Source organism: Indicator indicator, chromosome 6 (assembly GCF_027791375.1).
Source record: "Indicator indicator isolate 239-I01 chromosome 6, UM_Iind_1.1, whole genome shotgun sequence".
Lineage (NCBI taxonomy): Eukaryota > Metazoa > Chordata > Aves > Piciformes > Indicatoridae > Indicator > Indicator indicator.
This window is the reverse complement of record NC_072015.1, coordinates 17,168,528-17,184,715: the sequence shown is the minus strand read 5'-3', so window position 1 is coordinate 17,184,715 and position 16,188 is coordinate 17,168,528. Positions and strand designations below refer to the sequence as shown.

Below are 16,188 nucleotides of genomic sequence, written 5' to 3'. Positions count from 1 at the left end.
CAAGAAATAATTAAGTAATTAAAAAAATAGCTTAGTGTGTTTCAAAAAGTCTGCATATGTGTATTCTCTCCTGTAATAGATATGTCTCAAATATGCTTCTGTTTTATAAGAGTGCTTTTAGGTTGTTGTTTTTTTCTTTTAAGTTGTACTGTTCTTTTTATACCATTAATGTGGTATAGAAACAGTGATCCTTTTATTTGCTGATAAAAATCTAAATGTATTGTTTTTCTTTTAGGAAAGATCCTCATGGGTTTTTTGCTTTTCCAGTCACGGATGCCATTGCTCCTGGATATTCCATGATAATAAAGCACCCCATGGATTTTGGTACAATGAAGGAAAAAATTGCAGCAAACGAATACAAATCAGTCACTGAATTCAAGGTGAATTGATAGAGATTTGGTTATTTTAGAACTCTATAGTAAGAAACCAAACACTCTTTTTACCATAGGAGCATTTCTTACATTTCATAGAATGGTAGGGGTTGGAAAGAACCTCCAGAGATCGTCTGGTCCAACCGCCTTGCCAAAGCAAGATCACCTGGGGCAGGCCACACAGGAACATATCCAGGTGGATTTTGAAAGTCTTCAGAGAAAGGGACTTCACAGCCTCTCTGGATAGCCTGTTCCAGTGCTCCATCACCTTCACAGTGAAGAACTTTTTCCTTTTGTTGAGGTGGAACTTCTGTGTTCCAGTTTATGTCCGTTCCCCCTCTTCCTATCACAGGGTGCCACTGAAAAGAGAATGGCTTCTTCCTGACGCCACACTTCAGATATTCATAAACATTAATAAGATCCCCTCTCAGTCTTTTCTTCTCCAGGCTAAACAGCCCCATGTCTCTCAGCCTTTCCTTATAAAGACAGATGTTCCAGTCCTTTAATCATCCCTATAGCTCTCTGTTTTAATTTGCCTTTTTTTTTCCAAAAATGAGCACTTTGTATATTCTTTGTGTTACAGTGGGTTTCTTGCTTTTTTTTTTCTCTGTGAAAGCTCTGTACTTGTCTGATTCTGCTACACTCTACTAAAAATTACTGTGGAAACCAAGAAGATACTCTGAAGTTCTATAGAATTCACGCTAGTAGACATACACTTTATGATAGTCATAAAGTCTATGGATTTCCATAAAGTCATAAGGATTTCCAGGTTCTTCACATGCCTTTTTTTTACTTTTAGTCTAGACCTTATAAGATTGATTAAAAGATAATTTTGACTTGCCTACAAGAAAACTGCATATACTCAAGCATTTTGTGTAAGATTCAATAACAGCTACATATTTTTTGTCTTTAATTTTCCTGTTTTACATATAACTTTATTTGGAATGGTCTTTTGACAGAAACTTACTTGGCAAGTTTATTGGCTGTTTGCCTTAGCTATTTTGTGTATTAGTATTAGGTAATACTTTATAGGAATCATTGTGGTTTAACAGACAGTGCAATAAATCTTTTTATAATATTGCCAGCTCCTGGAAAGAAAGAAATTTTCTTTTAACTGATTCATGAAGATCTATAGCTGCCTTCCGTATTGTTTTCTAAAGTCATGTTGATATAACATATATGTATGGATAGACTTGGCAGACAGGGTTGGCTTACTTTTCAGGGTTAACTTCTTCTTTTTAAAGGTCCAGCAAGGTGAACAGAGGATGGTTTTTATTTCTATAGTTGCTTTAATAGAAATTATATAGATTTATAAGAATTAGTAAAGTAAGATTCATAATAGCATTGCTGTCAACAATGCACTCAGATCTGTAAATTCTGTTTGCTTTCTGGATTTTGTTATTCAAGCAGTTCTAAAAGGAAGTTTGAATGGGAGTTCTGTGGCTCTATTTAGCTAAAGGCAAGGTTGCAATAATGAAACTGGTGGGATGGCAACCTAAAAAAACCAAAAATCACAGTATTGTTTAGGCCAACAGATTATTTTTGTTCTGAAGGACTTGGTTTCTGCTGATGCTCTGACAAGCAATAAATGGGTTACTAGAAGTCTATACCTTTCTAGAAACATGAGTGCATCTAATTACTCTTACACATTTGGAATTTTGTTTAATACAAAAATGAAATTTAGAGGGTTTTGACCTCTAAAGCAAGGCCTGCTCAAGGGTTTATCTTTCATTTCTGATACACATATTAGGACTATCTGAAGTTAGTCAGAAGCCAATAAATTAGCTAAGAGTGGAATGCATGAGAACCATTGCTATATTTAAAACAGGAGAAATTGCACAGAAAACTCATCAGTTTTGCTGCCAAAAAAAGCATCTGCTTCAAAGTTGGGTGAGCAAAAAACACATCTCTGTCCTTTTCTGCAGCACTGCAAAGGCCATCACTAGATGTATAGCTCACATGGGCTTTTCCGTTTCCTTACTGGCACATAGTCTGCTCTTCCATGTTACCTTCTGAATTTCTATTTTTGTGATGGTCTCATTAAGCAAAGGCAGATTGTATAAATGCCCTGAGAAGTCACAGACAACCAATTGTAACTCCTTTCACCTAATTGTTTAGTACGGGCTTGATGATAGCTATTAGATGGTTAGGAGAGCACTGAGCTGACATCCTTGTCTGGCAAAAGGAAATAAAACAATTAGTGCTTGTATGAAATCCCAGGATTGCAGTAGGACAAGGTTATTTTTTGTAAATGTTGTCTGCCAGAGAAAGTCTTTAGAAAGAACACCAATATTCAGTACCAATATTCAGTAAACTTTATCTCAGCAAATCTGTTTGCTGGTCTGTAAACTCAGTGAGTTACCTTATCAAAAAGCATACCATTCTGTTAGCTTGCACTTTTGCACATAATGAAGTCATCAAATATAGGGGACTTGTGCAAAAAAACCCACAACGTTTTCATTTTGGTCTGCAGAGTAAATGAAACCTAATTGTTTGAACAATCATTCTTTAAATATTGAAAACTTACTAGAGAGAAAAATATATTCTTAAATCCTGTGCCAGTTTACTTTGTCAGGATCCAGTTTGCAAAGTGCCTGGAAACACTACTTCATGATTTTTGATTAATGATATGCCAGCTTTGGAAATTTGCAGAGGCATTAATGTCTTTTTAATTAAAATTTTCATAGTTTCTAATGCTTTTGTGTTTTACTGTACAGATTAGTAGCATGTGACTAGAAAAAAGGCACTCTAGAAAAAGCTTTTGCAATCCACAACAGTTTATTTTGGTTCTGTTTACAGTAGTGTTGAATCTTTGTTTTGGGAACTTCTGTCAGTAGAGTGCTTGAAATTATATGTAACAGATAAGCATTCCAAGCAGGAAACAAAATCTTGGCCGTTCTTTTGTTGCATGTGGTGAGCATCTAGATGGCTGTTTCTTAGGCTTTGAAGTTTTCTTTTCTCTTGTTCATGTTTTAGTCCAAGTGAACGAAGAAGAGAATTAAGATTATATGTAAGAGGCTTTGTATCTTTATGATGTCATTGTATTTCTCAAGTCTATTCTGATTTAGGAGGTGGGGAAACAACCAATAAGTGCACCTTGGTGTCTCAGTCCTCCTGTCAGTTTCTCCATTTCTTCTGTTTGGTCTGTTTGCATAAAAAGGAAATGTTACATTTGCATTCAAGGCTAAGTGGGGGGTTTTGTAAATAAAAAGCAAATTCAGAAGAAAACTGAGCATCTTGCAGAAGCAAAAAGGGCTCAAACTTTTGCAATTAATTACTTTTTCATTTATGTTTACTCCATGAGCCTGCCACTAAAATATTACTGGGTTCTTCACAGAGCGGCCATGGTGGAGTGGTATCTTCCAGTCATTTAACAAAGGAGTTTGAAATTTTAACAGTTCTTTTGTTTTGTATTTTACAGGCAGATTTTAAACTGATGTGTGATAATGCAATGACTTACAACAGACCAGATACTGTTTACTACAAGCTAGCCAAGAAGATACTGCACACAGGCTTTAAGATGATGAGCAAAGTAAGAGACCTATTAAAAAAAAAACAAAAACACAAAAAAATAATGTGTCTTTAGTTTTGGGGTTATTTTTTGTCATACCTAAAAGGAACATAAATAGAATGAAAAATGTGATTTCATCCAGCTGTGATTAATTATAGCAGTGCCTGTTCGTGCTGCTATATTTAAGGGTTTTATAGTAACGTTGTTACAACCACACCCTTATTTCTTAACCTCACCAGCATCACTGAAGTCTGTAGGAGCTTCTTCCACTCACCTCAGTGGAAGCAATTAAGATCTGCATATATAAAAGCTAACTGTAAAATACTGCTTCTAGTTGAAGCTTTGCAAACAAGATCTCATTTAAGCTTTATTTCTGCGTAAACAAGAAAGCTTTTATTTTTGAAGGTAAGGGGTGTCGGGAAGGTTTCAGGGATTTCACGGATGTGTGTGTGCAAAGAAACCTTTTACTGAAACATAGTTTTTGAGTTGTGAAATTAAGATACTTTGGTGAGCTACTCTTTGTGCAGGTGTGTGCATGTGTTGCAGTCAGTTATGGTAAGTTTTGTGTAAAACAGGCAATTGTCTTTGCATATGCAGTTTTTTTGTTTGTTTGTTTCTCTCTTGATAGTTGGGCTGCAGAAATTCTGATGTCATGCTACCATGACTAAATCACGTTGCATCGCCATTGGAAACGAGGCACAAAGAACAAAATAAGGCCATGGCCATTCCCATCCCATCCCATTATCATAGCATCTTGGCTATGAGGGAAAGGTTAAGTCCCTGCCGCTCTGTCCTTTCTGATTCTAGGAACGGCTGTTAGCTTTGAAGCGCAGCATGTCGTTTATGCAGGACATGGATTTTTCTCAGCAGGCAGCTCTTTTGGGTGATGAAGATACAGCAGTTGAGGAACCTGTCCCTGAAGTTGTTCCTGTACAAGCAGAGACAACCAAGAAATCCAAAAAGCAAAATAAAGAAGTTATTAGGTAAAGGTTTTAATGGACATTCTTACTGGTTTGTTGAAGCTTTTGCGATATCAGACAGCAGTAAAGAATCTAGCAATAAAAAAACTGTTTACCTTTCTTCTGGTGGTCCATAGGATAAATGGTCCATTTTTAAAATTTATTTATTTATTTATTTATTTATAGAACTAGTTTAATAACTCAGTGTTTCCCAACTTGAAACAAACAACTCAAAGAATGACTGCATACTCTTTTTAACATAGCCACAAACACTGTTCACATTTGTTCCTCTTTTCTCCCCCCCCCTTTTTTTTTGGTCTATGTTTTTTTTGTTTTGGTTTAGATTTTTTGTGTGGTTGGGTTTTGTGTTTGTTTTTCTAAAACGATTGACTGTGTCAAAATCTAAACAGAATCTTTCTAGGAAGGCAAAGCTTCAGATCAGTAAATTTAGTCTTTTACTTCAGTCTTATCAGGCAGGATATAGAGTTACAGGAGATTATTTCTGCAGCAGATCACAACATCTTCGCAATTAAAATTTTTTGAGCTTTTTCATAAAATACTTTGCTAGTGTAATAGCTGTCTTCAATCTGAGGGGCACCTCTGTGTCACAAACTCAGGCTTTTATAGCTGAAGTCTAATTTTAGTCAAAGGGTTGTATTTTCTATTTTACGAGGAGATTTTAGTAAATACTGTGATTTACAAGCAAATTATACTCTTCAGTCTTCATACACAGGCATCTGAGGATAGATGCTGAATTTAAATTGTAGAGCATTATACCAACTGAAATTGTATGAAAATAAAACTGTAATAGAGCATTAATACTCATGTCTTAAATATGATCATGTTCTACAGATTTTCTTCTTTAAATATCCAAATTATGTAGAGCTATAGCGTTATCTATTGCTGTATCATGAAGAATTATCAAAGTGCAAGTTATTATTGTTTAAGGGATTGTGTATAGGAGTTAGTTGAAAGTACCTTTCTGTAAATAAGAATTGATTGAGGGGGAGGTGGTTTGGGTTTTGATTGCTTGGGTTTTTTTAGAGGTACATTGATTTGGTTGGTGTGGTGCCCAGAATAATAGATTTCCTCTTTTAATTAATTCTTACATAAATTCCATTACAGAAGTAACTTTGTACTTTGCCAGATAGCCTCCATATTTCACAGTTAAGAAACAGAAAAAGAACTGAACTCAATGTCTGCAAAGTTTTAAAGCAGTTTAGACCTTTTTATTGTAGTTTTAAGAGTGACTTGATCACTTGGACATTCTACTGTAAGTAATTTTTAAAAATTTTGTCCAGGACATTGAAGCCTCCTGAACATTCTCTCAAAGTTTTTGTCCATTAAGTATTCTGTAGAGAGTCATAGTGCTAGTTGTTGAAGAGTTTCCTGCTGTATACACTCTTTCTTAAACTTTCAATGAAACAAAAATCATCTTACTCATTTGTCTCATAATAGTATGATCTTGTGATCTTTTTATTGTCTTTAATAGCAAAACTTTCTTGTGTATCAGATCTGAATCTCTATACAGAGAGAAATTCTTAGCTAAGCAAATGGAAGAAGATGTCCCAGGAGAGAAAAATGGATTTGGTGTGAGGAGATGCTCTACCCAGTACTTAAGGTGTTTGGCCCTAGTGTCTAATGTCCATATAATGCCTTGAAAGATTTTGATGTACATTTTTTTAAGTATATAATATAATGAAGACCATCATATCATACTGATACTTCACACTTCCCCTTACAATAAATTATATAAATTATATAAATTATATAACCTCTGGGTTTTATATAATAGCTAGGATATGTCCTGTTCCATCTTTGGTATGCTTATTTGGGGTTTTTTAATTATTTTAGTACTTTATTGGAAAGGGATCGACTGAAATATAAATGTTAAATTCTGTAATTTTAATGAGAAGTTATGGTATAATTGGTATTGAATAAGAATTCTAATTGTCAGTATTAACAAATTAAAAGGAATTAAAGGACTCCTGTTAGATTGGGAGCAGTGTCCTACTTCACCAAGCAAATAAATGACATAATCTTCAACAGCCTGATTTTTTTATTTGGGTTTTGTTTTTGTTGGGCTTTTTTTGCTTGTTTGTTTTCTTTTTCTCAAATTAGTTACAGAGACTCCATTATGTAATTTTCTTTCTGCTTTTTCCTATTTGGAATTTGTGAAAATCATGCATTCATGCATCTGGGAGACTAAATTCACATACGGCATTCACTTTGTATTAATGCAATTTTACTCCCAATCTCTGTTTTGTAATAATTCCTTTACTTTTATCGAGGTGCAGAAACAATTACATTTTTGAAGTTCAGTAGTTTGGTAGTTCTCATCTGCTGCTGCAAAACTTGGTTTCATGTGATTATAATTACACTTAAACGCTGAAGTAGACTAATACTGGAGAGGAGTGGAACTGATTGTTCTGTTTATCAAACCCAGAATTCAGCCCTTAGTTTTGTTTTAGCTTTTGATTTCTACAGCTGTTCCTCTTCTCTTTCTTAGTTGCATATTTGAACCTGAGGGAAATGCATGCAGCCTGACAGATAGTACTGCTGAAGAACATGTCCTGGCGCTAGTGGAACACGCGGCGGATGAAGCTCGGGATAGGATCAATCAATATCTACCCAACAGCAAGGTCTACTGCACAACAGAGTTCACAATTCCATTTTGTGTCTCAACTATTGTGTGCTTTGTTTCATCTTCGGAAACAAGCTTTAGTATTCCATTTTGTGAGACTGTAACATCTAGAATGCACGCTGTGTTTGGAATACTGATGCAACTGCTATTTATCATTTAGTTTTCACTGAAGTCCATTGTGGGGTGTCCTAAATGGATCTCAAATTGTATTGTGTTGAACATGTTAAGAAATTCACTTGCATGAAACAGTAAAATGTTGCTCAATCTCGCATCTGACTTCCTTAATTGCAACTCTTCACATTGAAAATTATTTTAAAAATAGCATCACACTTTTCTTATTGTTAAAACCTCAGAAAATGTAAACTTTGTCACAGATTATTAGGATTTCCCTCCTAAGATAAGAAATTCAGAAATTTTTGAGTACTAAATTACTGTTTGCAATGAGAAGTCCAGAATTTGTTAGAGTTTTAAGTACAAAAGTAGGAGCTGTCAGTTATACCACATCCTTGTGTGAGTACCAAATACAAACATCTTCTAGTAACTAGAAGATAGCAGTAGTTGTTCATGTTGCAGTTTTGGACAGTGCTAACCACAGGTTTTATCTCCATGAACGTGATTCTGATATTGTTCCGTGTGTTCAGTTTTTGTGCTGCCTCCATATTAGGAGTAAAAGCTGAGTGATAGTGCAGTTTTCTGAGCACAGTCTGTTAATAATCTGTGTTTTCTTTAGCTATGTGAAAATGGTGGTTTCCTTCATTACTTCATGCTATAAGCATTCAAGCATTCACTACAGACCTGTTTACTCTGTTTCCCTTGCATGATGAGGAGGCTTATTACCACTACGATACTTAGTCCTCATTTCTTGTTCTGTAACGTACTCTAGTGACCACTGCAATGGATATTGCTATGTCCTGCAATTTTCCACCTGTTTTTTTAACAGTTGTTGCAGAAGAAGCATTTGCTTTGAAATGGTACCAGTTGTGTCTTCAAAAGTAAATGCCTGTTTGGACAGTGGCCCTTGTCACACAGTCATTTTAGGCTCAGTTAAATTAGGAAGTAAAGCCTCAGAGAAGTGGGAGAAGATTTATCTTCTTCAATGTATTTCTGTTTCTTTGGATAATTGGAAGACTTGCTAGGATTGAAGGCTATTTGAAACCTCCAGAGTAAGAACGTGGGCTTTTTAAAGAATCCTTTAAGGCAATACCAATCTTCTGCTACTTGCTAGCTTTACTGAAGAGCTCTTTCACGTTGATGCAGTTGGTTTTGCAGAGCTCAAGAGTTGTTCTAGATGTGCAGCTTTTAACTGTCTAGGCTAAACAACACGCTATTGTTAATTTTGGCTGTCGCTTGAAGGTGTTGGACCTGTTCATTCTCTTTCCAGCATGTGCCACCTCTATTTTTATTACATGCCAACATTAACTTTGGCCTTATGTATGGAAAGAGGTTTAATTTTTTTAAGAAGGAACAGCGGAAGAGCAGGAAACAACATGGAAGAAAGATTTATTGATCAAGTTACTTTAAGTATTTACTGTTAGGAAGAGCATAATTCTCATTTTCCCTCTGTGCTGAGAAGTTAGTCTTTTTTTTCATGATTCGTGTCAGTTTCTGACATCAGTTTAGCTGGTTGCATCTTTGCAGACCCCACTGTGTTCTCTTGTCTTTCATGTCTCAGGCTATCTTTCTAGCATTGTGTTCATGTGCTTTGATAGGTGTGTCACAGCACTTTAAGAATTTGATAGTATGTTCAGAAAAATTTGGGTGAGATATGAAAATGGGTAGTTCAATCTAGATTTGAAAATAAACATGGAGGTGGATTGTGGGTAGGAGCTACAGTTCTGTCTCTGGAAGGTGTGTTCTAAACTAATTATCATGGAATCGGTTTTGTCTTGGATGCAAATTTAGGTCTTTTTATGAGAATGAGTAAGTTGTGTGCAAACTTATACTACTTATTTTACTACTTCCCGAGCTTATAAGCTTCTGCTACTTCTGTTCTGAAGCATTTAATGGGCAGTGATGAATAGTTGTGACCCAAGATTCTCTGTATTAAAAAGGGAATACAAGACTGCAGAATCTGAATTCCATCTAAAAATGCTTTTCCTAGTTTTCTGTTTAAGTAAGCAACTCCTCATTTGAGGTTGGACTGTTTTAATGATTGCTTCTGTATCATTGTGGTTCTGCTTACAGATTGGTTATCTGAAAAAAAATGGAGATGGAACTTTATTATTTAGCGTAGTAAATTCATCTGATCCAGAGGCTGAAGGTAAATGCCATAATTTTCCAAGAAAACATTTATGTTAAATATTCTAGCAGATTTTGATGTCTTAACTGTACGTATAGATCTTGTGTAGTATAGTTGAGTTTTTGTAAGAAAAATTAATCCCAACCCATTTTCACCAATATCTGTATTTATCTGCAGTATGAGATGTTTCTCTTTGCCTTTCAAGTTTTCACTCTTCAGATGTTCTGTTTCACTGATCCTAACATTAAGAAGGAAAAATAATACCTATTTATAAGCACTTACATATTGCTACAACTTTTAGAGAACTTGTAAACACTTTTGCTCCAAGCACCCTATGGAGTTAAAATCTAATAGACAAAAGGTCATTGAAAGTACTGTAATCCTACCTAAAGGTGCAATGCACAGATGCAAATACAGAATCGTCTTCTAAGTTTTGGAGTTTTTTTCATATCATAATTTAGATTATTATCTAGATTTCATTTAATTAAGTTTTGCTTAATTGTTTTTATTTATTTCCTTTATCTTTTCTATGGATTTTTGTTTGTGTTTTCCATTTCTAATAGTTTCGAGCTCAAAATACAGAAGTTTTGAAAGTTTATAATGAATGAAATGTCTTTGTGCTGCTGTGTGTCGTATTGATTTAGCACTTTCTTCTCTGCACCTTTTGAGATTGGAATTCATTCACAGCTTGCCTATCGTTGTATTGAATGCATGAACCATTTCAACGAGTTGCATTTCTGTTGATTTTTTTTGACTGGAATGTACAGGCCCATTAGCTCTATTACCATCTGAATTTCTTTTTATAATTCCTTTTCATATGGCAGTAAACTTTTCTACAATGAAATTCATCATTCTGGCTGCCATCATACCCTTACCTATTTCTGGGGAAAAAACAAAGAAAAGAAGAAAAGGATTTAATAGTGCTAGTGGTATCAGAGCAAGCTTTCACTGTGTGCTGCAATTTTTGTACTGCTTCCTGATGTTTCTGTGCTCCAGAATAGTTTTTATTGTTTGTATAATTCATAGAAGTTACAATGCTTTTGCAGACAATACTATAATTTGATCTTTTTATTGTAGTTTTTGTTGGTTTGCCTTTATAATCCTATCAAGGGTCAAGAGAGAAACTGATTTTCCGTTGCTCAACAATTGAGCAAAATGCCCATTAGGTTGCATAAAAGCCAGGCAGATGGGAAGTGTCCTAAATCATGTTGGGATTTTTTTTTGAACTTGAAAGCATATTCCAAATCATGTACACTGTTTTAATTAAGCAGCTCTCAGAATTTTAGAACAAAGAAATATTACTTTAGCCATAGTGATAATTATCTTGCCAAGGTTCTTTATGTGGTGTCTGAGTTTTTAGAGACAAATTACCCCTTAGTCAACATAAGAAATTGCTTTTATCATTTCATAATATCTGGATTTGAATGTTTATGAGTCAGGTGGTAGAGCAATTTCAGATGCTGCTGCATACTTTGAAACTGAAATTGTTAACAGATGGAAACATTCGCAACATGTTTTTGAAATCTAAATTGAGAACCTAAATTACACTGCATATCCTCAGTAATGTACAGATTAAAACACATTAGCCTTTATAATAACTACAACTCTTTTTAACAGCAGAATCTAAATATTAATTATAAACAAATTGTTAAAAGATTTTTAATTATTCTTTTAAATCAAATCATTAGAGGAAGAGACTCACCCAGTGGATCTGAGTTCACTGTCAAGCAAATTATTACCTGGCTTCACTACCCTGGGCTTTAAAGATGAACGAAGAAATAAAGGTAAATGCCAAAAAATGTTTTGACTTTGTATTAATTGTTTGAGCAATTTCTTATTATTAATAATTATACCTCTCTCCAAATGAATGCTCACTCGATTATTTGTATAATATATAATTATTCACTTTACAGCAGAAGGCAGTTTTAATTCAATTTGCTGTTTTTATTATGAAGCATAGCTTAATTAGGAGTTTATGGGTTAATGTTTTGCCTTAGTGTTGTAGCCACACTAGAAGCTTTCCAATAATTGTACTCCATTTTCTCTGGAGGAAATAATTTTTCCTGAGGAACTGTGATTAGAGTTGGGAAAAAAAAAATTATGTTGTGTTTTTTTTTGTATCATGTGGCAAGGATTTTACTATCTGTGGATTATTTTTTCTCTAATATTATTGACACCTTTAGTTTCTAATCTGCTCTCTGTAAACTGGCAAGCAGTAAAGTAGACACAAGCAAAAAGAAGGCTGGGGACATTAATTTATTGTTTGTTTGTTTGGTTTTTTTTGTGGGACGTGGTTGTTAAGTATATGGAAAATGAGGAATGAAGTTAAAATAGTTATTCTGATTCCAGAGTCTAGAAGTGTCCCAGATACACTTGTCTTGATTTCTCTTTCAGGAAAAAAACACACTGCATTTTCCATCTATTTCAGAAAACAAAAGTCTTTTTTTGCTTTCTGCCCTCCTGCCTCCAAATAATCTTTTACACTTGTTTTCATCATTCTTCATCTCTTTTTCTTGTCTAGTAACCTTTCTTACAAGTGCTAGTACAGCACCTTCCATGCAAAACAACTCTATATTTCATGATTTAAAACCAGATGAAATGGAACTCCTGTACTCAGCATATGGTGATGAAACTGGGATACAGTGTGCCTTAAGGTAAGCACTTCCTTACTAATAGGCGTAACTTCTCACAGCAATTTTGTGAAAAGCACTTAGAACTCAATATAAACTAGGAGCCTTTACATTCTGATTTTTTTTCCTAAAACTTATTTTAAGAGATAAGTAGCTTTTGTCCTAGTATTTTTTCATGGTTTTGGAGGAGGGGATTGGTAGTTGGGGAAAGGGTATGGAGTTTGGTTTTGTTGTGCTTTTTTATTCCATCCACTCGCCCTTTTAAGTTATTCCATTTTATTGCAAGGCTGCTACGAATCTTGGTAATGTCTTTTACCACAGGCTGTTATAGGTTGCTAAAGATTATGCATCTTGCTTTAAACCCAGCAGTAAACAGGTTTAGATATGCAAGTAATAGATCTTAGTGAGTTTGAAACAGTGGTATTTTTCAAGAAGTTTCAAAACAGTTTAAGCTACTAGATAAAGAAAATGTTGCTTTTCATAAAATTGTCACTCTTCAAGGGAAAGAGTAAGTCACAAGCTTTTTTAATTTTCTTTTTGTTTTGTTTTTTTTGGAGGGGAGTGCATTTTAACCTACTACTAATGATAGTTCAAGTGTAAATTTTCCGGTAGTTATGAAAAACAAGTTTGCACATACATTTATTTCCATTTTTTAAAGAAAATAGAAGAAAAAGAAACCCCCATATTGAAGGCCTTAATTACTTTTCTGAAGAAATGTGGAAGAACAAGGAAAATGTAGGTGTAATACAGTGTAGCTGGGGAAGGCCGTATTACAAGTTGAAATTTTTATTATAAAAGTAAATATTCTCTATGTTTGTATCTCCATTTCTACTAGCTTACAAGAATTTGTGAAGGATGCTGGAAATTACAGCAAGAAATTAGTAGATGATCTTCTGGACCAGATCACTAGTGGAGATCATTCCAAAACTGTTTATCAGCTAAAGCAGGTGTGTCCTTGATGTGCAGAAATGTCACAAGTTCATCAAAACAATAATGGACCCATTTCTGTTCAGGTTTTTATTAATGCTGCATGTGTCGTGTTATGCATAACATCCTGGTGACTGCCTGTCTCAGAGCCCAGGACTGTTACTAGAACTGTTTGGCAAAATTAACATTGAATCTCTTTATCAGTGCCCTAATAAGGACTTGCTCTGACACAAGTTCAGAAAGTTAAAGCAATTAAATGGTTTAATTGTTCAAAGTGACAGAAAAAAACAATTGGGAATTGCCAGTGCACTAACTGCAAGATGATTTCAGATTAATAAATCCTGGGTAACATCCAACAAAGTGGGAGATGCAAACCTTTTGCAGTAGCTGTAATATAATAGAAATGCTAGCAAAAGTTAAGCCATATATTGAAGGCACAATTGTCAGCAAGAAAAGTGTGTCCTTGTCTTGGGTGGTGGAAAAGGAGCACAGCCTGTCTATCATGCTTGCCTCTTGTCTTTCCCTCCCTCTGCTACTGGCCCACTCTGCACCCTGGTGTTGCATGTGAAGCCTCTCATGGGTTTCATACCCGAGCCCAGATCGTGCCTGCCTTCTAGGTGCCATTTAGCTTGATTTGGTAGGAAGGTTAAGCAACATAGTCAAATGCTTAGCATGTACTTGATTTTCCTTATTAGCGTTCTTAGAGGTGTCAACTTTAATATTATTAAAATTGCAGTTAATTAATCAAAGGTCTTCCTTCAGGCACCCTGGCTCTCAAAATCTGCCTTGAAGTTGGGTGTTTTATGTTATTTTAGCCCTACCTCATCAGTCTTAGCCAAAACAGGGGCATCTTACCTATATAAGACTCCGTCCTCCAGCTCTTTGGCAGGCCAGCTTTGTGGATCTTAATTTAACAATAACACCTGCTGATTGTAAATGACCTTGGTCCCAAAGCATGTTAAATCAACTTGCATTCTTATCCCACAGTAAGCTCGGTGGTTTTCCCACAGTATGAGATGCTTTGTTTTCCACTGTCAGTTTACATATAAACACGCCTTTCCCTTTTTGCCACCTCTTTCACTGAATGGTGGGATTCCAAGTAAAACCAGAGTCCAGATATATAATAATTATGCTTTAATACATAGGTATTTATATATATATATATATATATATATATATATATATATACCAGTAATAAGCAAAAAGGAAAGATAAGCAGAATAGAGATGCACCAGGTCATTACTGTCAAGCAATACACTGATTAAGAAAAGGATACATCATCAATTGCCACTTCAAAATCATCATCCAGGTTTACACTTCAGCTGGGAAGCCCCATGGCAGCTGGCTCCTGGAGCTCCTCAGTAATTGGGAAAGTCCTATGAGGTGCGTCCACCTGTAGCTGAGGCTTCAGGAGTCAGCCCGAGAGTCTCCCACTTTTTTTTTTTTACAGTAAGTAGCAAATATCTTACATATGTCTTTTGGGCACAAATTGATGCAAATATACAGACTGGTATGTTCTCGTTGTCAGTCCCATCCAAGACAATGTCCAGGTGTTCCAGATGTGACAGAGAACTGAATCATGTCCAGTCAGCACACAATGAAATACTGTAATGTTCACATCACTATCTGCAGAGATGGATAATTATGGAAACAGTTATCAATAAAATACTGTCCATCTGTTCATGTTACTATTTACAGAAGCAGACAATTATTTAAGTAGTAATTAACTATTTCCATCACATGTACTCCTTTGATTACTACTTATGAAAGGTGTAAGACAAAGAGCAATAACCAATCATGAGCAGTAATCAAGTATTTTCATTATACCACCTTGTTCTATGAATAGCGTTCCAAAGGAGAATTTCTGAATACCTTTCAAAAGGTCAATGCCTATTTACACTTGGAAGTGCTATTCAGTTGTGACATAGGTGGATATGGACACATTTTGTGCAGTTAAATGTGTTTCAATGATGATGTGCTATAATACTTTATGTGTGACTATTTAGTACTGATACATTTCACTATCTATGAAGGTACAACCTTAAATTATTTGGAATCAGAAGTTACTGAAGTAATGAGTAAGATACTATCATTTCATATAAATAGTTTATATAATAAACTATAATATAAACTAGATTTAGTAATACAAATTTAAATAATAATAAAGCAAATAATATTATTTAATTTAATATCAATAATATAATTTAATATAAATAGTTTAAGGGGACTCAGGGATTAGTTAAAGTGCATAATACTAAAATACTTCAAAACTGTACATTGTAACTGTATTACAGATATGTGAAAAAGCTATCTCTAGCCTCATTTTGTTTCTAAAGATTGGGTACACTAGAAATTACACAAGAAAGCAGGCTTTCTCTTATGCTGAATAAAAGTAATTGTTAATATTCTTTTTTTTGCAGAGGCGAAACATCCCAGTAAAACTACCGGATGAAGTTAAAGTAAGCTACTATGCAGATAGGCTATTGTTTGAGGGATTTTTACTGGAAAATGTGCCTTGGTATTTAAAGTAGAGAACGTGATGTTCTCTGGCCTTAGAATCATAGAATACACGGGATTGGAAGGAACCTTTAAAGGTCATCTAGTCCAGCTACCGTGCAGTAAAGAGGGATGTGTTTAACTAGATGTGGTGGTGGTTTGGCCCTGTCTGAGTGCCAGATGCCCATCAAAGCTGCTCTAGCACTCTTCTTAGATGGACAGGGGAGAAGGAAAATATAATGAGGCCCATGGGTCAAGATAGAAACAGTTAAGTAAGACAAAGCAAAAGCGAAGGCCACACACAGAAGCAAGAGCAAACAAAAATATTTTTCTCTACTTCCCATTAGCAGACAAGGTCCATCTGCTTCCCTGGAATCAGGGCTTCGATACACATAGCAGTCACCCCAGAGG

General features: G+C 35.1%; 1 protein-coding gene across 5 annotated transcripts in view; it reads left to right on the top strand.

Annotated features, from left to right (window-relative positions):
* The window catches only part of BRD9 (bromodomain containing 9), a 35,834-nt gene that overhangs the window by 9,520 nt on the left and 10,126 nt on the right, over positions 1-16,188 (top strand). For 2 of the 5 annotated variants that reach the window (XM_054382040.1, XM_054382042.1), the window contains exons 5-13: positions 236-380; positions 3,793-3,903; positions 4,750-4,865; positions 7,351-7,483; positions 9,670-9,745; positions 11,413-11,508; positions 12,246-12,378; positions 13,190-13,301; positions 15,702-15,740. In XM_054382040.1, coding sequence (XP_054238015.1) covers positions 236-380; positions 3,793-3,903; positions 4,750-4,865; positions 7,351-7,483; positions 9,670-9,745; positions 11,413-11,508; positions 12,246-12,378; positions 13,190-13,301; positions 15,702-15,740 — 961 coding nt within the window. Of the gene's footprint in view, positions 1-235; positions 381-3,792; positions 3,904-4,689; positions 4,866-7,350; positions 7,484-9,669; positions 9,746-11,412; positions 11,509-12,245; positions 12,379-13,189; positions 13,302-15,701; positions 15,741-16,188 lie in introns of all 5 variants that reach the window. The other 3 variants (XM_054382037.1, XM_054382039.1, XM_054382041.1) reach the window with 2 other exon arrangements.